Source organism: Oratosquilla oratoria, chromosome 44 (genome assembly GCF_046742065.1).
Source record: "Oratosquilla oratoria isolate Oo_2021 chromosome 44, ASM4674206v1, whole genome shotgun sequence".
NCBI classification, from domain to species: domain Eukaryota; kingdom Metazoa; phylum Arthropoda; class Malacostraca; order Stomatopoda; family Squillidae; genus Oratosquilla; species Oratosquilla oratoria.
The window spans coordinates 14,278,331-14,303,439 of NC_134820.1; the positions used below are offsets into that span (position 1 = coordinate 14,278,331).

General features: G+C 40.6%; 1 protein-coding gene across 2 annotated transcripts in view; it reads right to left on the bottom strand.

The window, feature by feature from the left end:
• LOC143022405 (dnaJ homolog subfamily C member 17-like) overlaps positions 1-25,109 on the bottom strand; it is a 60,258-nt gene that overhangs the window by 31,639 nt on the left and 3,510 nt on the right. Inside the window, exons 2-3 of one of the 2 annotated variants that reach the window (XM_076180574.1) lie at positions 21,481-21,628; positions 6,270-6,390 (exon numbers count right to left, since the gene is read on the bottom strand). In XM_076180574.1, the coding sequence (XP_076036689.1) occupies positions 6,270-6,390; positions 21,481-21,579 (220 nt within the window). In that variant the 5' untranslated portion in view covers positions 21,580-21,628. The remainder of the gene's footprint in view (positions 1-6,269; positions 6,391-21,480; positions 21,629-25,109) is intronic. The other variant, XM_076180575.1, reaches the window with a different exon arrangement.

A 25,109-nucleotide genomic window follows, 5' to 3' on the forward strand; every position in this document is an offset into this window, starting at 1 on the left:
CCTGGGCAGCTGTCCACAATGCAGTCATCCAGCCTCTTCTGGTAGCTTAGAAGTGCTGGGTGGTGGCCGCACCGCAGTCTGGCCAAGTGGACTCTGTCCTTTCGTGGGAGAGAGGATTCAGAAGGGTGGATATCAGGGGGTCTGGCATGCAGCAGTGTGTTATCTTTCAGTGTGTTAATGGAGCGGTGAGTAATATGATTATGAATATGTTTCCGGAGGCTGGTATTTGGTGGTTGTGGAGGAAGAGAAGAGAGTATCTGTGCGTGATAAAGGTCTTTGGTTGTTGTTTTAATGCTTCTTGGTGTGTGTGGGTGTTCTGCTATGTAGTGTAGCGGTGTGTGATGTGTTTGTGGTGACTGCGGAAAGTGTTTGTGTGCCTCTCATGTCCAGGTGGACCTTGACTTTGAGGACTTTTGTTTCATGGTGTAAATGGTCTGTAGGTGTTGTATTTGTGTAATATAGTAAGATGGGTGAGTGGGGCTAAGGACTCTATTATAGAACTGTGTGCCTAACATTTTTATATGATATCCTATGAGGAGGAGATTCTGTGCACAAGTGTTTTATTGGGGTGGTTTGGTATATCTTAATATTACTCTCAGTGCTGTATTTGGTAAACTTTGTAATTGTAAAGTGTCTGTTTTGTTGATTGCTCAGAACCATGCTGAAAATGCATAATCAAATATGGTTCATGTATTTGTAAACAGTAATTTTCAATTACATCACAAAAATGGATAATCAAGAGAATATATGCAAAGCTACAGATGAATGGAAAATTCACATAGTTTCACTTAGATTCAATATTTCTATCCTTGGATATTACATGAGCTCCCTGTTTACTTGTAATTTTGTCTATCTGTTCATTATTTTGATGCAGCCACATACGCTCTATAAAGGATTTGTGGGAAAACCCAGTTTCGGCTATGGCATTCCTTGGGGAGATGGGACTGCTCGGACAGACAGTCTAGGGAACGACAACAACAACAACAACAACAACAATGCAATCTAACCTCACCTCACTGCACACCACAAGGATGGCTCAGTCACATGGATGGTGCTACCTAACCTCACCTCATTGCAGGTCCTGGTGTGGTGGCTTCTATCTACATCATAGGATCAACCCCCTAACCCCAAGAGCAGCTTCGGTTACCTGAGCAAGTATCACAACTCTTATACAATAATCCACATTCACATTTTTTCTGCACTGAGAGGTTTCTCTGGCGATCATTCTTTTTCTACTATTAGCTGGAGATGTAGAGGGCATCCCTGGACCCATCACAAACTACACATATCCAACATGCTTCAAACTCATCACCTCGAGTTGTCAAAGGGCTCAGTTCAACGCAATTTAAGCCAAAACTGGGTACACCTCACTTGCACACCATTTGCTGACATAAAATACTACACAAACACCTGAGCCTGTACCACCTGACCACCCATAGCCACCCTGAGCCTACATCCTTACCCAAACTTGCCACTCCCTTTCCCCCCACCCTCATCCCCAACCACTCCGCTTCTTCCTTCTATTTCTGATCCTAATCCTCCCCCACCTATATCCCAACTCCATATAGTAACCTACAACATGTGAAGAACACTGAAGGACACACAACATCTTACAATATAACATTAATGGCATCAACACAAAAAGCATGAACTCAAACAACACAACATAGAATTTGCCATCATACAAGAAACAAAACTATGACACTCACAAAAAATACCCTAATTTCATAATTTCACCACCATCAGAAAAGATCAGATTGACAGCAATGGTGGTGGTGGACATGTCACCCTAATCCTTCAATCCATCTGTTTTTTGGATACAAGCACCATCACTAAATCCCTCCTTCTTCCCACAGACAACACCACCAAAACCCAATCAATCAAAATCTGAACAGGTAACAAATCCACAATTACACTAGTTAGCATGTACACCCTAATCATCCCCCACAGTTCTAAACAACTTTTGGCCTAACCTCAACCAACTCACCACCATCCCCAACCATATCCTAGGTGATGACTTCAATGCAAAATTGTCATCCTGGTATGTCAACAACCCTGACATAGACAGAGGGTTTGATTTGTAGTCACAACTTGACTCACTGACTATCGTGAACAACACCCATGATCATACACATATCCCCGTCATGCCCCCTACACCCTCTCCTCTCCTGACATCACCTTCTGTTCCCCCTGCCTAACCCAAACAACTTATTGGAAAGTGGTTGGAGCCCTTGGATCCAACTACCTTCCAATCATCTTTACCACTAAAACATGCTACAACCCAGTTGGCCAGACACAAATATGCCAATTACAAGAGAACAAACTAGGAATCTTTCACCAGAGACAGAACAACACTTCAAGATACTGAACAGTACACCAATCACATAGACACTACTGTGCACACCTTCAACACAACCATACAAAATCCAGACAAGAAATGCATCCCCAGAGGCAACAGAAAATCACACAAACCAAACTTCACATCAGATTTTCATACTACACACACATAAACCCATGACTCTTGGTGTAACATATGACATCCATGTCACTCAAACAACACATCATAAACATAAGGACAAAATGTACACATAGGCATAACGCACTTAAATCAACTGCACGAACAACATTTGGACAAAATAAAGAAACTATTACTACAGTATACAAATAATGCATACACTCAGTGATGAATTATGCAAGCCCCACATGGGCCCTTAATCTCACTAAGACATACCACAACACCCTACAGACCAAACAAAACAAAGACCTAAAGGCAATTACAGGCTGCACAAATACAACACCTACAGACTATCTACACCATGAAACAAAAGTCCCCAAAGTCAAAGATCACCTTGATATGAAAGGCACACAAGCACTTGCTGCAGGTCCAAAATCACAGCACACCCATTACACTACATGGCAGAACATCCCCACATGACATGTCAAGAAACATCAAAACAACACCCAAATACATATATCGCACATAAATACTCCCTTCTCTTCCTCTACAACTGCCAGACACCAGCTTACACAAGCATATCCATAAACATATCACTCACTGCTCCATCTACAAACTTAAAGACAATACATTGCTGCATTCCAGACTCCTGATAACCATCCCTTTGAATCCTCTCTCTTCCCAAAAGGACAGAGTCCACCTGGCCAGACGGTGGTGTGACCACCATCCAGCCCTCCAAGCTACCAGAAGAGGCTGGATGACCGCATCCCAGATAACTGTCCAGGATACAATACTTCACCCCATACTGTACAGCACATTATGGAAGACTGCATTGTAGACAATCATAAATGCCAACAACACTCTATTAGGGATTTGTGAGGAAACTCCATTCCAGCCATGGCATTCCTCAGGGAGGCAGGTATGCTTGGGCAGTCTAGAGAATGACAACAATAATATGAAAAAAACACTAAATTGGCAAACCTTTGTCAATACATTTAATCATGAAACAAACACCAAAAAACTGTACAGACACTCAAAAACATTGCATTATCAAACAGTAACACATGTTCTCACACAGCAATAATCACAACAGTCAACTTACCCTCAAACAGCCAACAACCAAACACACTCATAAATAATTTTGCAGACAAGCCATCTCATCCCTCACCCTGACAACTGACACATCATCTGATATAAGAAAGACTTCCCCACAGACCCAGATTACACACCCTTCACAGATAGCCAAACAAAGCATATAATCCACAATCTCAAATACTCATCCATCTGTGATCCTGACAACATTAGTAACATCCACCTAAAACACCTTGGATCACGTGACATACATGCACTCACTAACATTGCTAACTACAGCTATTCACACAACACCATACCCAACCATACCCAACATATAGAAGCATGGCAAAATCCTCACAATCTTCACAAAACCAACAAAGGCCCAACAATTCCAGCATCACACTTCTCTGCACCCCCTCCAAATTCATAGAATGCCTCATACTACAACACATTACACCACATATTCACCTTGCCAAAACACAACACATTTTTAGACCACTACACTCCACAAATGCTTTTCTAGTAGATTTCACACAAAGTTTTTGATAGCATCTGTTCAGATAAGCCCTAACACAGAACACTTCTTATAACACTAGCCTTTCAATGCCATCATTTGACACAATCTCACAAACAAAATATACATCAGACATGAATAATATGACCAAAAGATGGCTAGCCAGAAACTTTAGGAATGGAGTACCACATGGGTCAGTCCTATCCCCCATACTCTAATATACACATGCATGATATACCTACACCCTACACCTCAGAAATACAAATATCTTCTTACACAGACAACATAACAATTACATGCACACATTAATACAGACAGCTGCAGAAATACTACAGCCATACCTTCACACTCAACACCTGATTCACTACAAATAGAATCAAAATAGCCCCAACCACTATAGTATACAATGTGTACTCTCAGTGATGAATTGTGCAAGCCCTGCATGGGCCTCTAATTTCACTGAGACATACCACAACACCCCACAGACCATACAAAACAAAGCCCTAAAGACAATTATGGGCTGCACAAATACAACACCCAGACCATCTACATCATGAAATGAAAGTCCTCAGTCAAGGATCACCTTGATATGAGAGGTATACAAACACTCACCACAGCCTCCACAAACACAGCCCACATATTACACTACATGGCAGAACACCCACACATTAAGAAACATCAAAATAATACCCAAATACCTATATCACACACACTTGCTTCCCTTCTTCCATAACCACCGGACACCAGTCTCCAGAAGCATATCTATCATCATATCACTCACTGCTCCATCAACAAACTGAAAGACAATATACTGATGTATGCCACACCCCCTGATATCCATCCCTCTCAATCCTCTCTCCCCTGCAAGGAAGAATCCAACTGGGCACACTGGAATACAGCCACCATCCAGTCCTAAGCTACCATAAAAGGGTGGGTGACCACATCACAGATAACTGTCTAGGATGCAACACTTCACCCCATACCACATTATGGAAGACTGTATTGTATACAATCACTCACACCAACAACACAATATACACTTTATAAGGAATTTGTGGGAAAACCCTGTTTCAGCCATGGTGTTCCTCAGGGAGACAAGACTGCTCTGCCAGACACTCTAGGGAATGACAACAACCTCACTGCACACCACATGGATGGCACTACCTAACCTCACGATCTCCCACATCCACCCTTGGACGTTGCTAATTGCCCCATCACTGGCTGACCTGACCCAACCCAATACACTTGTACACCACAGATAGTTAACTTACATGTGGTTTAAATACAGGCCTTGGGCCACATGTAAGTAATTTTTTTTTATGTTTTAACGTCACACACTCCCCCTATCAGGAGGCTAGGACAGTGCCCCTCACAGAGGGCCTTGTAGCGTGGAATTTAATGAACCATGCCTATGTCAGTAAGTCAGTTCTAGTTTAACAAATAAAAGACTCACTAGTCTCTCCTATCTCCATTTTTTTTTTAGTTAAGGTACAGGGTAGAGAGTGGTTTAGGGGAGAGAAAATCTTGAAAGGAATGACAGGAGGAGAACTACAACTACATATTTATAGCACCTTTCTTTATATTACAGTTAGGCATACATAATACAAAAGGAAATTTAATAAAAAGATCTTCAGATTGATAACAATATTGCATATATAGTAAACTATGTAGGGTGTTTGGTTCCATTACATTAATCTTCACAAATATTATATCAAACAAAAAAGGGTGGTAAAGGTATTATAAAAAGTTTCAAGGGACACCTTCCAATATTCTTTTCTTAAAGGTAACTTGGTTTACTAGCCCAGTGACTCCTAATCAATTACAATTCTTAATCTTTTTGATGTGGACACATGGAAAACTTTTCATCTGGAGCATGACAATCTATCACAAACAAATTATCTTTAAATGCTGATAGACAATCTATCACGAACAAATCATCTTTAAATGCTGATAGACAATCTATCACGAGCAAATTATCTTTAAATGCTGATAGACAATCTATCATGAACAAATTATCTTTAAATGCTGATAGACATAAGAAGCTATTGGATGTTATTAAAAGCATCTGTCAAGATTATGAAAAAAAAAAAAAATCTGTTTTTTAAAGGGTTCAAATGACTGATCAGCAAGATGATATTCGCATAGCTGAAAAATATCACTGTCAAGAACCACACTAGAAGTTCATTCAACCTGTTAACAGTTTAAATAAATGCTTCAACAACTCACCTGGATCCAAGAGGATTTCAAGAATCTTTTTAAGACGATCAAACTCTTCCGCTGCACTTGGGTTGTCTGGGTTTTTATCAGGATGACATTTCAAGGCTTTCTTCCTGTACACCTTTTTAATCTGTAAAAGTTTAACAATGGTAATTATGCCATTATTGTGAACAAGTAGTAAAAAAGATTATAGTTACCCCCTCTTATTCACATTTTCTCATCCTTTACTACATGATATGAGATTTTGTATGTGACTTTATGCATTTAAGTGTAATGAAAGCTTCAGTAGGATATAAGTGATCTGTATCTAGTCTACCGCATTTTAGTATGTGCTAGAGGCTATGTATATAACCAATAAAATTCATTAAGCCAGAGATATAAAAATCTATAGATAGGTGCTGGTAACCCTCATTTAAGAAACCATTTTGTACCCTTGATTTAAATAGGAGACATATTAAAAGTGGAAGAGATAAGATATCTGTTGTGTCTTGTTTACTGTATCCTATCTTAAGAATGTAGAACTACAAAAAAAAATTGTAATTGTTGGCATATTAGTAATGAATTCATTTGTTGAAATGTGTGATATATTATGGAGTTTGAGTAATTATTGTATTGTTTTGCAGTTTATTGAGCTTGTCATGTATTTAAGTTCAACAAGTTTAACTTGAAAGCTCAAAAGTTTACTACAATGTGTTTTTAATTCTCAAGAGTTTGTGTTTGCACATAGAGGTAAGACTTTAGGATCTAATGTAAAGCTGTAAATATGATATATGTAACACAACTTGAAACACTGCCCAAGGGCAAATTCAAGAAATACTAAGATCTTAAAATCTAAATAACTAATAAACTCTGGCAAAGATTTGAAGGTTTCATCAACCACATCCCCACACTTTATCTCTACCCCCCACCATAGCCATATCTTATTCCTATGTAATCTTTTATGTTGTGAATAAACCAAAAGATGTACCAATTATCTCCAGAACTCCCAAAAAGCATCTCTGACAGTGAGTGATGCCAAATGACCTACAGTGTACAGTGACAGCAATGACATTCTCCATTTTTAGATTTATGTGCTCATCTGTTCAGGCATGTGAATGGGATGTATATATATATATATATATATATATATATATATATATATATATATATATATATATATAAGGCAGTGGAGTAACCAGGCAGGGGTTGGGTGTTGGAGTGGGGTGTCCCCCTCCTACACTAGGGTGCTTTTGCATTTTTTTTTTTTTAGCTTCAAATAGTGAATCTTGTGAATCTTATGCATTGAATATCAATCCAGATTGGCACAAAATTATTACAAGTAAAAGTTACAAGTTACATGTCAAAGTTTATTTTCCAGTTTGGGCAGTGGGCGAGATGCAGGGATGACCTGTCATCCAGGAGGTGCCAAGATGAGAGGGAGGGAAGAGGGTGGAGGGGAGTGGAGTATGATAGGGATGGCATGGGTGGGAGTGGTTTTTATGCCTTTGTTTTTTGGCTACCTCCCTTATAAGGGGGAAAAAAGCCTTTGGTATATGTATGTAAAAAAGTTCTTTAATATGTGTAATTTTATGGAAACATGGAAATTTCACATGCTTGTGTGTTTCAAGTGTGCTTGAATAAAATAAAAGTGCCATTTCAATATTTTTTAAGCCTCCAAGCACTTTTACATTACACAAGAAGGTATTTTCTGCAGCAGTAAAACAAGGTAAATGATTTGAAACAACTTATTTTAGCTACAAATAGGGTTATGATAGTTATGACTCATAAATCAGTAGATCTTGTAAGTCAGCATGGACTGTGGCCCTATTAATTATGCCAACTTATGGGAGGTGTTACTGTATACTACAATAAGGTAAATACAGTCCTCTCTTTGCATCCATCCCCAGATATCATTTCTCATGACCACTTTTCATTCCTCTACGCAATTTATTTGGTTCCAACACTCAACAAATTACCTCCACCCTTACTCCTCCTATCCACTTCATCACCTTGCATGTACCCACATTTATTTTCAACTTCTCCTTATTGTCTATCTTCCCAAACACTGTAACCAACTGCCTTAGACCCTCTGACCTAGCCACAAACACAATGTCATCAGCTAACAACAACTGACTCATCTCCCCACTTCCCTTTTTATTACACATATCATATTGGTCATTCTAACTAATGCTAACTGCCAACAATTACAATGATATTGTTTTTAGTTAACCACTTCAGTACGAGTCAAATTCTTGCGTGCAGTATTGGCTGCCATATATACGATTCATCACACTATTCACATTATAAAATATAAAGTCACAGAGTTGATGGTAGTTGTTGGTAACTAGCACGACCCTAACACATTAACTTTAAATGATTTTACATCTCTATAAATAATTTTAGCAACTTGCACCTTACATTATGAATTAGAGCCTATAGTCTTACCTCTAACTCCATTGTACTAATTACCGACAACTGCCAACAACTCCAATGACATTCATTGTTTTTAATTGATATTAGCATATATAAATGTGTTTTATTTTGTTATGTCTTCAATTTTCAAATTATTTTGTCACATCAGTTGAGATAATCAAGACGTGATACGCAACCAACAACTCAGAACTCGACACAAGTTTCAACACGCCATGAACTGCCTTGTAGTTCAAGTTGTCTGTCAAGTCAACATATCCAGGGCATTTCAGAAACATTAATCAATATCTTAATATTGATGTGGCCACATACTTTCAAACTTGCAGATGTGATAAAATATGGTACAATATTAAATATAATAAAAAAAGCCTCATTGTTCAATTTTTTTTAGTAAGATTAAAATGCACTTATATAAGAAAATTCATTCTTAGTCCTACTCCTACTACTCAACATTCAAGATGGGTCTATCCTCAGACTTTTATTAATTTGTCTTCCACAACAAACAAAAACAAACATGAGATCTTGAAGCTTGCTTTGAGCTCTGAATCGTTGGTAGTGTATCACATCTTGAATCTCAATATTGATGTGGCCAAATGCTTAAAAACTTACAGATACAATGAAATACAGGGGTTCACCACAATTCAACAGGGATGGGGTGGTCTATCATCGGTTGAACCTGGGTTTTGTCGAATCATGATGCAATTTTCCCCATAATAATACATTGTAATTAGGGGGGATAGGGACCGACCTCCAGCCCAGACCCCCCAAAATATCACTATGACCTCTAAAAAACACTTAGACTAAATCAGTAATATTAAAGGGGATGGGGGGTGAGGTAGTATGTGTGAGCAAAATTTGACGCAGCCCTAAGGGATTTCTCCACGTCCTCTCCTTTTATGCAATGGGGGGACGGAGAGGGGGGGTCGCCGATTTAATGAAGTGGTCTTGCTGTGGATATGCTGTGTTTTGCGACACTGCTTCTGACCCAGGGCAGTGGACAAGGTGCAGGGATGGCCCGTCATCCAGGAGGTGCTCAGATAAGAGGGAGGGTGGAGGGGTGTGGAGTGTATTCAGGGATGGAATGGGTGGAAATGAATTTGTGCCTTTCCCTTTTTGGCTACCTCCCTTGTAAGGGGGAAAAAGCCTTGGTATATGTATGTATGTACATTAAGCTGCTGTACAGTACATTTTTGGTGGTGGATGTTGAGGCCTGCACGAGCCCCATGCTGACCGGCATCTTGCGTTGTGTCCAGTCCTCTATCCACTTGATCAACATGTCCTCCATCGTGTCGAGACGGGAGTCCCTTGAGCCATGGAGAACAAGGGAAGTCATGGAAGATGTTGATCCAGCGGCCTGGTGGTACTTGTCCCTGTTCTTCCAAATCGTTGATACTGTTGATCTCGGGACACCCATTTCTGCTACAAGGGCAAAATGAGCCATACCTGCCTCACACTTATAAGCTCAAGCTTATCTTTGAAAGGCAGGAAAGTGTGTTTTGTAGGGGTGGGGCCGGAGCTGGATTTGCTCGGCATGGTGGAGGTGGAACAGCGGAGCGTGGCTTGCCTTGATGATGGCTGGGGCGAGAGTGAGACAGAGTGGCGCATTGGGAGTGGTGACAAATTCGACCGGGTGGGTGGCGCACGAGATTTGAATGTTGAATTGTCGAGTCTGGCTGTCGAACCTAGAGGGTTGGGTATAAATTAGCTACTGTTGAATTTGAGATACCGGTAATTCAAATTGCGGTGACCCCCTGTATAGCACAAATACTCTATATATGCCAATATTAACTAAAAACAATTAATATAATTACTGTTGATGGTACAGTACATATATACATATACCAAGGCTTTTTCCCTGTTACAAGGGAGGTAGCCAAAAAGGAAAAGGCATAAAATCATTCCCAACCATTCCATTCCTGAATACACTCCACACCCCTCCATCCTCCCTCTTATCTTAGCACCTCCTGGATGACGGGTCATCCCTGCACCTTGTCCACTGCCCTGGGTCACAAGCAGTGTCGCAAGACACAGCACATCCACAGCAAGGCCGCTTCATTAAATCAGTGACTCCCCCTCTCCGACCCCCCCATGCATAAAAGGAGAAGACGGGGAGAAATCCCTTCGGGCTGTGTCAGAATTTGCTCACACATACTACCTCACCCCCCATCCCCCCTGCCCATTCCACCTCATGCATCACAACATTATCCATATACAACCATTCTCCATTCACCCATTTTCTGTCCTCTCCTGTCCTTCCTCAACAGACATTCCCCTCTTCCCCAAAGCCCCCTTCACCCCATCCATCCACCTCATCCTAGGACGTCCCTTCATGTTCACTCCCTCCACATCTGCCTTCCACACCTCTTTTACTAGTCTTTCTTCACTCATTCTTTCCATGTGTCCAAACTATCCTAATATTCTTTCATCAACCCTATCTCCCAACTCCCTTTCCACCCCTGTTCTCCTCCTCACCTCCTCATTTCTCACTCTATCTAGCCTAGTAACTCCCATCATGCTTCTCAGACACCTCATCTCAAACACATTCAAACCCCTTCTCTCTTCCTCTCTTATGTTCCATGTTTCTGCCCCATACAGTGCTGTTGGCACAATCACTCCTTCATACAGTCTCCTCTTAGCATCCATTACCAAATGTCTATTCCTCATTACACTTTTTAATCCACCAAGGCATTTACTCACTTCTCTCAATCTACATTCTTCTTCCACCTTCACTCCACCTTTTCCTGCCACATTTGCACCCAAGTATCTAAAACTATCCACTTCCTCCAGCCGCTCTCCCTTAACCCTTCATAGGTAAAGTGGGGTCAGACAGACCCCATGCTTTTTTGTTTTTTACTTTTAATATACTAATATATTTCATATAGATATGTTCTCCCCTATACCTGTCTTGATGAGTGGAGTAGTTTAAGGGGGTGATAGGGTCTTTCCTGAATCTTGCTCTATATAAGCTTTATAGAACTTTTGGGCCTGTCAGACCCCACTTTACCTTAGGGGTGAGTAGCGTGGGGTTTGTTAGACCCCACTTTACCTGAGTTTTTTTCATGTCATATAAATGTTTTATCATTTATACTTGTGGGTAACTTAGAATTTCTTCTTTTTTATCATTTTTTATGACTGATATCTTGAATTTTGTTTGTTTTCGATGGTGACGATATTATTTGGAATGCATTGTAATTGTGTTGACTGGGGAATCATAGTTTTATGTTCATTATCATTTCTTTTTTTATCTGTTTGTCGTTATTCTGGGTAACTATTGCCTACACTGCAAAAGACCAGTGTGTCAGGAACATTCAACCCCCATCTGCAATGACTGCAATTAGATTCTTCAGTATCACAAAGTCAAAATAATTACCTCCAATTTTTTTCAGATTTTATGGTTTATGAAACACACTTATTATTCATTTGTTGTGGCTCTGCTTTTCCTAAGATAGTTGGGACATTGGTCTCTACAAAATGATGATGACCAACCACTTCACGTTTCCTGTTTTCAGTCAAGTACCCTCAAGTCAGCAATACCTTACTTTTCATAATTTTTTTGTAATTTTAATTAAAAAATATTTCTAACAATTATAGTCACTTTCAAGCATGTAAATAGATGAAGATAAGTTGAAATACATATGTTTTGATTTCTATGTCACTAAATGCAGTGGAAATATATTTTTGTATTTTTTGTGTTTGGGGTAAAAAAAATTACCTCCGATTTTTTCAGATTTCATGTTTTTTTGAAACACATTTATTATTCATTTGTTGTAGCTCTGTTTTTCCTTAAAGATGGTTGGGGCATTGGTCTCTACAAAATGATGATGACCAACCGCTTCACATTTCCTGTTTTCAGTCAAGTACCCTCTAAAGTCAGCAATACCTTGTTTTTCATAATTTTCATCAAAAAATATTTCTAATAATTATAGTCACTTTCAAGCATGTAAATGGAAGAAGATAAGTTGAAGTACATATGTTTGATTTCTATGTCAATAAACGCAGTGGAAGTATTTTTTGTGTTTGGGGTCTGTCAGACCCCACTTTACCTGAGGTGTTTCCCAAAAAGACCTTTACCGGTAAAGGGTTAATGCTCACTTCCAGTCTACTGCCACTTTCACCCCATGTACATCTCATCACCTTACTTTTACCCACATTTATTTTCAGCTTTCTTCTATCACACACTCTCCCAAACTCCATCACCAACTTCCTTCCTCCTTCCTCCGATCCTGCCACAAGTGCAGTGTTGTCAGCTAACAACAGCTGGCTCACCTTCCACTTTTCTCCATTTTCTTTAACCATCTCCAATCCCTGACCCACTACCCTTGCATTTACCTCTCGCACTACCCCATCCATGTATAAGCTGATGGTAGCTGTCACTAATTAGTACGACCCCCTCTAACCTAACATATCTATTCAACCCAAGCCTAACCTGACATAACTTTTTCTATTTTGATCTTGGGATTTTATTCTTAAGGTAAATCATTAAAAGACAATCTAAAGTATTAGGATCTATTTCTATTAATTTCTACTAAAACTGATATATTCTAATTTAAAAAATTAATACTAACTATATTATATTCATATATAGCTTAAATTGCACAAGCTAGCCATCGCCATTGTCAAACTGACAATGACTGGCCTGGGCAGATGACACAATCATGGTGTCGGGAAACTCTTATTGCAGCTCTGTTTGGTAGTGTACAGTATTTACTTATATTAAGGTTCTTTATTACTGATTTCCGGAGAAAAAAAAAAAAAAAATATATATATATATATAAATATATATATATATATATATGTACATATATATACATACATTGATATATTAAAATTTACCAATGTAAAGGACCAATTAGGTCCTTTAGTTCTGAAACTAGGTGCGGACCACCACTGCCTGCTTCAGAACTCTCGGTTCATGTATAGACTCGTAGGACAAGTAAGAAAACACAGGATTGCACTGGAAGTTTATAATTCTGGTCCTTCCACAATGCACTATCAAATCAATTTCAGGAAAAGGGAAAAACAACACCAACTGTTTCACCTTAGGTCAGTTCGGCCGTAGCTCACTCGAATTGACTCCACAGTAAACAGTTAAATCACTCGTAGAAAGCTTCGGTAGAAGCTCAGGGCTTTGGAGCTGAGCGATGACGACTCTGGCAGAGTGGAAGGCGAAGTTGGAGACAAACGATGTCCAGTCAATGTATGACGCCAGTTTTAGAGTGGAGAGAGAGGAGGGGGAGTAGTGGACTAGGTGCAGTCACCAAGTTCTCTCTGATAAAACCATGTCTGTCCGGGATGCACGTAACCTCGGTCGTCATACGTGGCAGCTCGTTTCGAGTAAGACTTCGAAGCGCACTCGAATTGTGCGTAATTTAAGAGGGCTGGTTGTTTAGAAGATTAAGTGGCAATTTTCCCTTACACAACTCCCCCCTTAAAGAGTCTTCCTTTGGAAGACTAAGTGGGGAAACGCCACCTGAAATTGAGAAGAAAAGTTTATGCTCGACTAAGCAGGTCAGCCCCAATATTGTCAACTCCGGCCACATGTACAATCCTGAACTTGTAAGCTTGCAGACTCAGAGCCCATCGTAACAGTCTGTCATTCTTACTCTTGAACGTGTGAAGGTAGGTGAGGGGTTCGTGATTGACTTGGAGAACAAATTCTTGCCCTCTTGAGATAATAATCAAACCTTTGGATCCCAAAAACAACCGCCAAACATTCTTGTTCAATAGTGGAATACCTGCTCTCTCAGTCGATAAGTTTCCGGCTGGCGAAGGCAACTGGGTGGGGGTAGTCAAGATGGTATTGTAGTAGGACGGTGCCGAGACCATGATTAGAAGCGTCCATACGGAGGACAAACGTTAGACTAGTGTCAGGGAGTTTGAGGACAGGGTTAGAAGATAATACAAGCTTAAGGTGATTAAACAGGGACTGGAGCTCTTCCGTCCATGGTAGAGGTTCTCTGACGGTCTTCCTAAACAGAATAGACAGAGGCCCAGTATAGTCAGCGGCCTGGGGGATAAACATCTTGTAGAAACCTACCATACCCAAGAATGAGCGTAGAAGCTTTTTGGTGGAAGGGGGTGGTATGTGACACAGAGCTTCCGCCTTGTCTGGTTGAGGCTGTAGACAATCCCCACCCAATATGAAGCCAAGATACTGGATGGCTGGGAATCCAAAACGACACTTTGAAATCTTCAGAGTGAGGTGATGGCTCCTGATCCTGTCCAAAACAGCCCTAAGTGCCGTACAGTGTTGAGACAAATCTGAAGAATAAACAAATTCTCTCTTTTTTTCTCACCCTACGCCTGGTAGGAATAATCCTGTCAGCGGCAGCTCTTCACTAGACTTCTCCATGTGTCTCTATCCTAGTAGGTCTCTTTTTCTTTCAGTTCTGGTAAGTTTGTCTCTTCTTTCTATTGCTTCTTCAACACCTTTAATCCATCTGGTCCTGGGTCTCCCTACAGGTCTTCTACCTGTGGGTACCCATTCCAGCATTAGTCTTGGGTACCTCCAATCTTCCATTCTCATAACATGTCCAAAACCACCTCATCTTCCACTCTTCTATTAAATCCAACACTGACATCACTCCTATTTCCTATCTTATATGCTCATTTTTTAATCTGTCGCGTCTTGTCACTCCTCTTATTATCCTAAGGGCTCTCATTTCAGCTGCTTGAATTCGACATTTTCATTTGGTGTTTAGGGACCAGGCTTCACTGCCGTATGTTAACACCGGTCTTAACACTGAGACATAAATTGTCTTCTTGCATTGAAGTGGGATGCTTTTTTTCTTTTAATAGTGGGTACAAAATATTTAGGGTGTTGTTATATTTTGTAATCCTGCTGTTTATTTCAGTCTCCTGCTGGTTATTATCACTGAATTCCACTCCCAAATACTTAAAATGTTTGACCTGTTTTAATTGTTGTCCATCAACTTCGATTCTTCCCTCAACTCGCCTTCTGTCGACACACATTACTTCTGTTTTTGTAACATTCATCTGCATCCTGTATTGTTTTAGCACATCATTCCATTTGTCCATTTCAGTTTGTAGATCTTCCCAACTGTTTGCAGCTATAGCTATATCGTCAGCATATGCAAGCACCAGTGGGTTCATATTTCTCTCTCCTTCAATATCCTTAATTATCCTGTCCATGTACATTATAAACAATAATGGAGATAGCACTCTGCCTTGTCTTACTCCACACTTGACCCTAAACCATTTACCGTCTCTTTTCTCAGTCTTTACTCTACTTTCACTATTTTCATATAAACTCTTAATAGCTTTTATTAGACTCACTGGTACCTCATATTCATCGTGTTCAATAGCTTGCCATAACTGATCTCTTGGTACTCTATCGAAAGCCCTTTGAAGGTCAATAAACCCAAGGCATTTAAGTCTGTCCCACTCCCAACATTTTTCCATTAATATTTTTAGAGTAAAGATATTGTCGATTGTTCCTCATCCTGGTCTAAAACCACTCTGAGATTCTTTTATTCTGTGTTCAACTATGCTTCTTGATTGTTTTTCCAAAATTCTTTCATAGATCTTTCCTGTGTGTGATAGTAGAGAGATGCCTCTATAGTTTTCACAATTTGTTTTGTCACCTTTTTTGTGTATTGGACATATCACCGCTTTTGTCCAATCATCTGGGACTTGTTTATTTCTCCATGCTATATTTATCACTTCTAACATCCACTCTAGTCCAGTGTTTCCCATTTTCTTTATAATTTCTGTTGAAATTTCACACTCTCCTAGTGCTTTCCAATTTTTTATCCTTTCTATGGCTACTCTCAATTCTGCTTTTGTTATTTTCCATTCATTTCTTCCTGTGTCTTCCACTTCACTTTCTCTCATATATTCTGGGTTGTACTCTCTTTCATCTTCATCTTGTCCTGTGATGTTCAACAGATCCTCAAAATACTCTGTCCATCTTTGACTAATTTCTTGTGATTCTATTAATAGATTATCATCCTTGTCTCTTATAGAATGGGTTGGTACTGTATTTCCTTTCCTATACGACTTTGCAAGACTAAATATTAGTTTCCTTGTCCCATTCATATCTCTTTCAAGATCTTCTCCAATCTTTAACCAGCTGTTTTCCTTTGCTTTTCTTTTTATAGTCTCTGCTTCATTTCTCCTTAAGACATATTCTTGCCTATCCTGAGGCCTTCTTGTCTTCATCCAAATTCTAAAGGCTTTATTTTTCCGTCTTACCGCCTCTTTTACTTCTTCATTCCACCAAGGGGTATTCTTTTTCTTTCTTCTTCCTGTTGTTTTCGTTTGTAAAACATCTTCACATGCTTTCTTTATGCCATCTCTAAACTTATTCCATTCAACTTTTATATCCCGTGTATCAGGACCTATGTAATTCTCTTCCACTTTTTGGGCAAGTTGTAATGCAACTTCTGGGTTGCTCAACTTTTCAGTTGCAAAACGTTTTCGTATTGGTCCTTTGACACTTTTAGGTTGTATGAAGTTTATTTTTCCTATTACCATTCTGTGATCGGAGTCACATGAAAGTGAAGGTATCGACTTGACATCGTTGAAGATAGTTTTATTATTGGTTATTATCATATCAATCATTGATCTGTAGGTATATTCCTGTCTCTCATAATTCCAGCGATACCATGTCCACTTGTGCTTGTCTTTTGTGTTTAAAATATGTGTTCATTATAGCGAGATTGTTCAATATAAAAATAGAAATAGACATAAAAGTATTGAAAGTAATATATTCCCAATGTCTGAGAAGAGAGCGATCGTGAAGCCAATAATTAAAGGAAATCTTGATGCACAGTGTTTGAACTCTTTTAGACCAGTCTCTAATTTGACATTTTAACCAGTCTCTAATTTGACATTTTTATCTAGTGATGGAAAATGTTATTTTGAATCAACTGCTCGAGCATATGCAACGAGTGAATGTGTTACCTGATAACCAGTCTGCCTATAGGAGACTTTACTCTACTAAAACGGCAATGTGCTCAGTGATCAACGATTTACTTGTGGTAATGGATGAGGGGAAGTGTGGTATTCTGATTTTATTAGATTTGAGTGCTGCGTTTGACACTGTTGTGCATAAATTGCTATTGAGAGACTGCAGATCAATTGGTGTAGATGGGGATGCATTGGAATACTTAAGAAGTTACCTGAGTGATAGGACATACTGTGTTCAAATAGGTAAATCTTACTCAGAGGAAAAAACCTTATAAAGAGGTGTCCCCCAGGGAAGTGTGCTGGGTCCTGTTTTGTTCTGCATATATACAATTGCACTATCTCATACACTTGAGAAACATAGCGTGAGTTTCAAGTTGTTTGCAGACGACACTCAATTTTACATGACAGTGACAAATATTGATAATATTGAAGAAAAGTTGAGTGTAATTATGGTAGATATAAATAGATGGATGAAGTCCAAACAACTGAAACTAAATGAAAATAAGACTGATTGTGTAATTGTTGGAAAACAACAAGATATCATGAGACTGAACATTCCCCACTTGACAATTAATGATACTGTATTGGAAGTAAAAGATGTTGTGAAGGACCTAGGAGTGATGGTGGATTGTAACTTAAGTTTTAAGTGTCAGATAAATCAGATGGTGAGAGCAGCAGGCTATCACTTACGAAATACAGTATAGCCTTTGTAAGAAAGTATCTTGACGAGAATATTACCAAAATGCTCGTTCATAATTATGTAATCAGTAAACTCGACTATTGTAATTGTTTGTACTATGGCCTCCCTAACTATCTACTGAGAAAGCTGCAACTTGTCACGAATAGAGCCGCAAGGTTAATTAAAGGGTTACCTTCACATGAGAGAATAACACCAACTTTAATTGACCTGCATTGGTTACCAATTAAGGCCAGACTTGTGTATAAAATATGTGTGATGGCCTATCTGGCATTAAATTCTGGTAGACCCAAAAATTATACGTGATCTCCTTGAGGACTTTCATATAGACTCAGATATGTTGTTAAGACACAGTGTGATGCCACATAGATTACATGAGCCACGGTATAATTTGGAAATTGGATTTAGAGCCTTTGAAAATTGTGCTCCAAGACTCTATAACAAATTACCTTTGAACCTTAAGATGGCCGAAAATGTTGAAATATTAAAGAAAAGACTGAAGACATACTTGTTTACCGAGTGTTATGATCTGGATGATATGACTATGAACCAAGAATACAAGTGTTAGTTTGTATGAGGGCGGCTGTAATGAGCGCCGTGTAAGCGGCGGAATACGGCCGAGAAACTCCAACTACGTAAGAACGTAAGAACATTAGGTAAGCCGGCAAGGACAATACGCATTAGGCGGATGTACATTGCGCATGCAGTGGCAAGACCAAATGGTAAGAGACAGAATTCCATGAAGCCGAGATGAGTTGGGAAAGCGGTCAGGGGTTTGGCTCTTTCAGAAAGAGGCACTTGGTAATAGGCCTTGCACAAGTCCAGTTCAGAGAAGTATTTCGAGCCAGAAAACTTGTACAAATCCTCTTCAATGTTACATACAGGTTTGGTGTGGAAGACTGTTACAGCATTCAGCTGGCGGTAGTCTATCGCCATGCGATACGAGCCGTCAGACATTCGAACCATTACGACTGATGAACAATGTGGTGACGACGATCTCTGGATGATACCTTGTTGGAACAGGCGCTCTACCTCTGATTCAAAGTGCAGTTTAAGGTGGACAGGCACAGGGTAGACCTTCATATGAATCCTATCGGTAGTGGTAAGGATTATATCATGTTCGACAGTTGAGGTACAACCTGGATTATCTGAGAAAACTTCTTTGTATTCACTTACCAATTCTTCCAAGGAAGTCTGCTGATACCCCTCCAAATTAGGGTTAACGTTTGGCCTTGAATCTGTTTCATCGGTTTGACCATCAGGGGTCACGGGTAGTCGGGAATCTTCTGGTTCATTAAGGCAGATCTCTTTGTGTAAAGGGCTATCATCTATAGTGGAGGGTTCATCCAAAAGCTCGGCCAATGCAACTGAAGGACGTCGATAATACTTTTTTAGCAAGTTGGTGTGGTACAACTTGGGGCCTGTGGGGCTATCAATGACATAGTCCACCTTACCTCTCTTTTCCAGTACTTCGTAGGGGCCCTTCCGGGCGACCAGAAGTTTACTTTTATCGCTGGGTAACAAAATTAGTACTGCATCACCGGGTTGAAATTTGCGATCTTGGGGCCTGACGTCGAAATAAGCTTTGTATCGGGCAGTACTAATGTCGGCGTTTTGGGCAGCAATCTTAGCCGATTCTGCCAGTTTATCTTGGAGTTCGATGATGTAGCTGAAGGTGGAGTGGTCGTCATCCTTAATGCTGCGGTCCTCCCACAAGTCCCGAAGTACCGAGAGGGGCCCTCTTACAGTTCTTCCATACAAAAGTTCAAAAGCAGAAAATCCGGTCCGATTGCTGGGGATCTCTCTGAGGGCAAAGTAGGGACAAGATACCGATGCCAATCTCGGGGTTTTTCAGTACACATTTTGCGTAGTGCAGCTTTCAAGGGACCGTGGAGTCTCTCAACGCGGCTGTTCCCACTCGGATGGAAAAGCGTGGTAAATGATGGCTTGACACCCAGGAGCTTATGCAATTCTGCCATTAGTTGTGAAGTAAACTGTGTTCCCTGGTCAGACAATATTTCTTGGGGAATGCCAACTCTGGAGAAGATGGTGAGGAGTGCTTCGGCTACAGAGATGGAATCAACCTCCTTCAATGGAACTGCCTCTGGGAAGCCCGTGGCAAAGTCAATGAGGGCGAGAATGTAACGATGTCCCTCTGCAGAAGGTGGGGATAGTGGACCGACCAAGTCAATGGCTACCCTGGAGAAAGGTTCAGTAATAATAGGTAGAGGGTGTAGAGGTACAGGTCTGACTCTGCCCTTACTCGACATTCGTTGGCAGATGTCACACGGGCGGCAGAAATCACGAATATCTACTGCCATCCCAGGCCAGAAAAACTTGTCTGCTATCTTCATAGCAGTTTTTCTTTGAGAAAAGTGTCCCGCTAATGAATTTTCATGGCCAACAGACAAAATGATAGGTTGGCACTCTTTCGGGACAACAAGGGCGAGTTTTCCCACCTTTTCAACATGCGTAGATAATATGCATTTTTGGTACAGCAAACCATCTATCTTGAGATACTGGAAGGAGGAACCATTCTTCGTCTGACCCATCTCCTCAGATTTTGTTTATCCCACAATCTAGCCAGAGTGGGACAGGATTCCTGTAGACTACAGAACTCTTCAGGAGTAACGAACAGGGGTTGAAGGGCAGGCATCTGAAGAGGATGAACTCTCTTCATCTTGGACCTGCGAGTCTCGACAGCGTTGATCTGGAAAGTGGACTCTTGAGTTAATGTAGGAGGTGGGACCGTCTTCATGATAGGGGCAGTGGCGGCAATGGATGTTTGCATGCCTGTAGGAAGAGTTGAATGTGTAGTAGTGTCTAAAGAGCTAGCATGGGGTTTGAAAGGAAAGGGGTCAGGTTTACTAGGATCCCGTGCCCCAGGAACTTTGCCGATCAAGACGCTTGCGCACTTCATAGGGGCTCTGACTGTGTCAACCCATCCCTCGCAGTATGGACAGCGTATATAGCAGCGGACAACAGGAAACTCGTTAACTCGTCCCAAAAATCTGCTACAGATACCTTTGGGCACAGGGACACATCTGCGTCTGGGACAGCTTCTTCGGAAACCAGGACACAGTTGCACCCAGTGTCCCTGACTATGGTAGAAGTCCAAGAGCCATTGATAGTTCCTGCAATGGTGAAACATGGGGTGGTCCTGTTACTCATGCAAAATCCTACCTTGAATTGTGATTGGGCTTCTTTGTCTTTGAATGCACAGGGATTCTTTGGACAACGAGATCGATGATGTCCTTCTTCACCGTAGTTGAAACACCTCATGGGCGTACGGAAGGCACCGCCTTTTGTATCTTGATGGGTTGAGCCATGGCTAGGGGGAGGTAAAGATTCGACCACATTAGTTTTCCTACGAGGAAAAGAAGTCTTACCAGAAGCATAGTTAGTATTCGGCTTTGGATAGACCTTATGGGCGGAGGCCCAATCATCCGCCTTTACCACCGCCGATTCTAGTTAAGTTACACTCTGTTCCTTGATGAAGAGGCATATATCTGGAATTAGAGAAGCAAGGAACTGATCTAAGACAACAAATTGTCTTAGAGCTTTGAATATCTGGGGGACCTTTCACGCCTCCAGCCAGTTGTCGAATAGCTGTCGTAGATGGATAGCAAATTGTCGGTAATTTTCCCCGACGCAAATCTTGTTGTTCCTGAAGTCCAATCTATAGCGTTCGGGAGTCTTGTCAAATCCTGTGAGCAATGCATGCTTAAGGAGGGAAAATTGCTTATCGTTGCCAAATCAAACGTAGAATACAATTCAGCAGCCTTAACTGTTAATGTGCTGCCCAAACTGGTGGCAAGCGAATCTTCCTCAACTTGGAGCAGGTTTGCCACCCTTTCGAACCTGGAGAGGTACGAGGCTATGTCTTCTCCTTCTTGGTATGTGGGGAGGTTGGGCCGCTTGACAAAGATGTCCTGGCTAGAAGGCTGGTTACGGGAGTCGGGTGCAAGTTTGGCAAGCTCAATTTCCTTTTCATGTCGTAATTTAGCCATCTTTTCTTCATGTTCTCGCTGTTCCCTCTTTTTTTTTCTCTTCATGTTCTCGCTGTTCCCTTTCGTGTTCTCGCTGTTCTCTCTTTTCTTTCTCTTCGTGTTCTCGCTATTCCTTATCCTGTTCTTGCTCGCGTTCTTTGGTTCTTTCATCCCTTTCAAATGCCTATTGATTTAAAACAAAGCGGCCAACATCGTCACCCTTTAAACCGATGGATTCGGCCTGGGCCTTGAGTTCTTCGATAGAAGTAAACTTAGACATTCTTGGGAGTATGGCTACAATTAACAAAATACTAAGACAATAAATAAATAAACAGCACAAATTAAGGTTAAGTACAGAGGAAAAGTTGTGTAACTGAAGTTAACGAAAAATAAAAATACACCAAAATTTCAATACGGAACAAACTATGGTCGTCCAGCTGACGAAAGGACTAATTGTCCTAAACAACACCCTACTGACTAAACAAAAAACGACGTAGTAACTGGAGCTTTTTGCTTCCGTTGCTACAGTGCTACATAGTCTGACCAAGTGGGGGGGGGGGGGGTACCGCACCAACCCACAGTTACACAACCACAGTCGAGCAAAGTGCCGAGGTGGCTAGAATCACTCTGAAAGACAAACAACTTAAATGGACAGCTTGCATGCTCAAAGTGCCACAACAATAGTCGAGCAAAATGCCAAGATGGCATAAACCACTCGAAACGACAATTTAAATGGACAATTTGCATGCTCAAGGTGCCTCGACCACAGTTGAGCAAGTGTCAAGACGACAGAAATCACTCTAAACAAATTCAAATGAACGGTTTGTACGTTCAAGGTGCCAACAGACAAATCACCAACCTTACGAGTCATTACGAGTCTACAGTCCTGTCACGGTCGCCATATGTAAAGGACCAATTAGGTCCTTTAGTTCTGAAACTAGGTGCGGACCACCACTGCCTGCTTCAGAACTCTCGGTTCGTGTATAGACTCGTAGGACAAGTAAGAAAACACAGGATTGCACTGGAAGTTTATAATTCTGGTCCTTCCACAATGCAGCACTATCAAATAAATTTCAGGAAAAGGGAAAAACACCACCAACTGTTTCACTTTAGGTCAGTTCGGTCATAGCTCGCTCGAACTGACTCCACAGTAAACACTTAAATTACTCATAGAAAGCTTCGGTAGAAGATCAGGGTTTTGGAGCTGAGCGATGACGACTCTGGCAGAGCGGAAGGCGAAGTTGGAGACAAATGACGTCCAGTCGATGTATCACGCCAGTTTTAGAGTGGAGAGAGGGGAAGGGAATAGTGGACTAGGTGCAGTCACCATGTTCTCTCTGATAAAACCATGTCTGTCCGGGATGCACATAACCTTGGTCGTCATACGTGGCAGCTCGTTTCAAGTAAGACTTTGAAGCGCACTTGAATTGTGTGTAATTTAAGAGGGCTGGTTCTTTAGAAGATTAAGTGGCAATTTTCCCTTACAAGGTCTATCTGCAAAAACCTATAAGTAGTTCGTGAATAATCACTCACCTAACCATACCCACCTAACTTTAACCCTTAACCCTAACCAAAATAATTCTTTTTTGCAAATGAAATATAATTATCCAAGTACCTTAATATATGGTTACGGGGGTCGATCTGCAAAAGCCTAGGAGGATTTTATGATCAAACAAACAAACAGACAGACAGAGGCTTCTACTTTATTATAGTAGATTACTAACACCTATCATGTTGCCATGGCAACTAGTGTCAATTAAGAGATAATCATCCATAAAATCCAAACACCTGGCCCAATTGACATACAACGTCGCATGTGAAGGTTTTATGGGTCAACAAATCATCTGAGCATGACAAAAACAATGTAGGACCTTCCTTTTATACTATTATTACTAACACCTATCATGTTGCCATGAAAACTATTGTCAATTTAGAGATAATCATCCATAAAATCCAAACCCCTGGCCCAATTGACATGCAACTTGGCATGTGAAGGTTTTATGGGTCAACAAATCATCTGAGCATGTCAAAAACAATGCAGGACCTTCCTTTTGTACTATTCTTACTAACACCTATCATGTTGCCATGGCAACTATTGTCAATTTAGAGATAATCATCCATAAAATCCAAACCCCTGGCCCAATTGACATACAACTTGGCATGTGAAGGTTTTATGGGTCAACAAATCACCTGAGCATGTCAAAAACAATGTAGGACCTTCCTTTTCTACTATTCTTACTAACACCTATCATGTTGCCATGGCAATTATTGTCAATTTAGAGATAATCATCCATAAAATCCAAACCCCTGTCCAATTGACATACAACTTGGCACATGAAGGTTTTATGGGTCAATAAATCACCTGAGCATATAAAAAACAATGTAGGACCTTCCTTTAGTAGTATTCTTACTAATACCTTTCATGTTGCCATGGAAACTATTGTTAACCCCTTCGATACGATGATGCCTACATAGGCGTCATGAGGAGCAAGTGGGTACGCGAGGATGCCGATGTCGGCATCTTGATTATATTTTTTGTAGTCATACCTGCGTGACTCCCATACTCTGTAAACTGGCTTCATCATATTTTCTACGGTTATCAAAATTCACGGGTGAATGAGAACGAGCTATATAAGCGGTAACTTTATTTTTTTACAATGCGAGTATTATGACGCAACATCGCACGTCTGGCAGCTAATGCTGCCCGCGAGATTTTGACCCATAGTGAAGGGGTTGATTTAGAGATAATCATCTGTAAAATCCAAACCCCTGGTCCAATTGACATGCAACTTGGCATGAGAAGGTTTTATGGGTCAACAAATC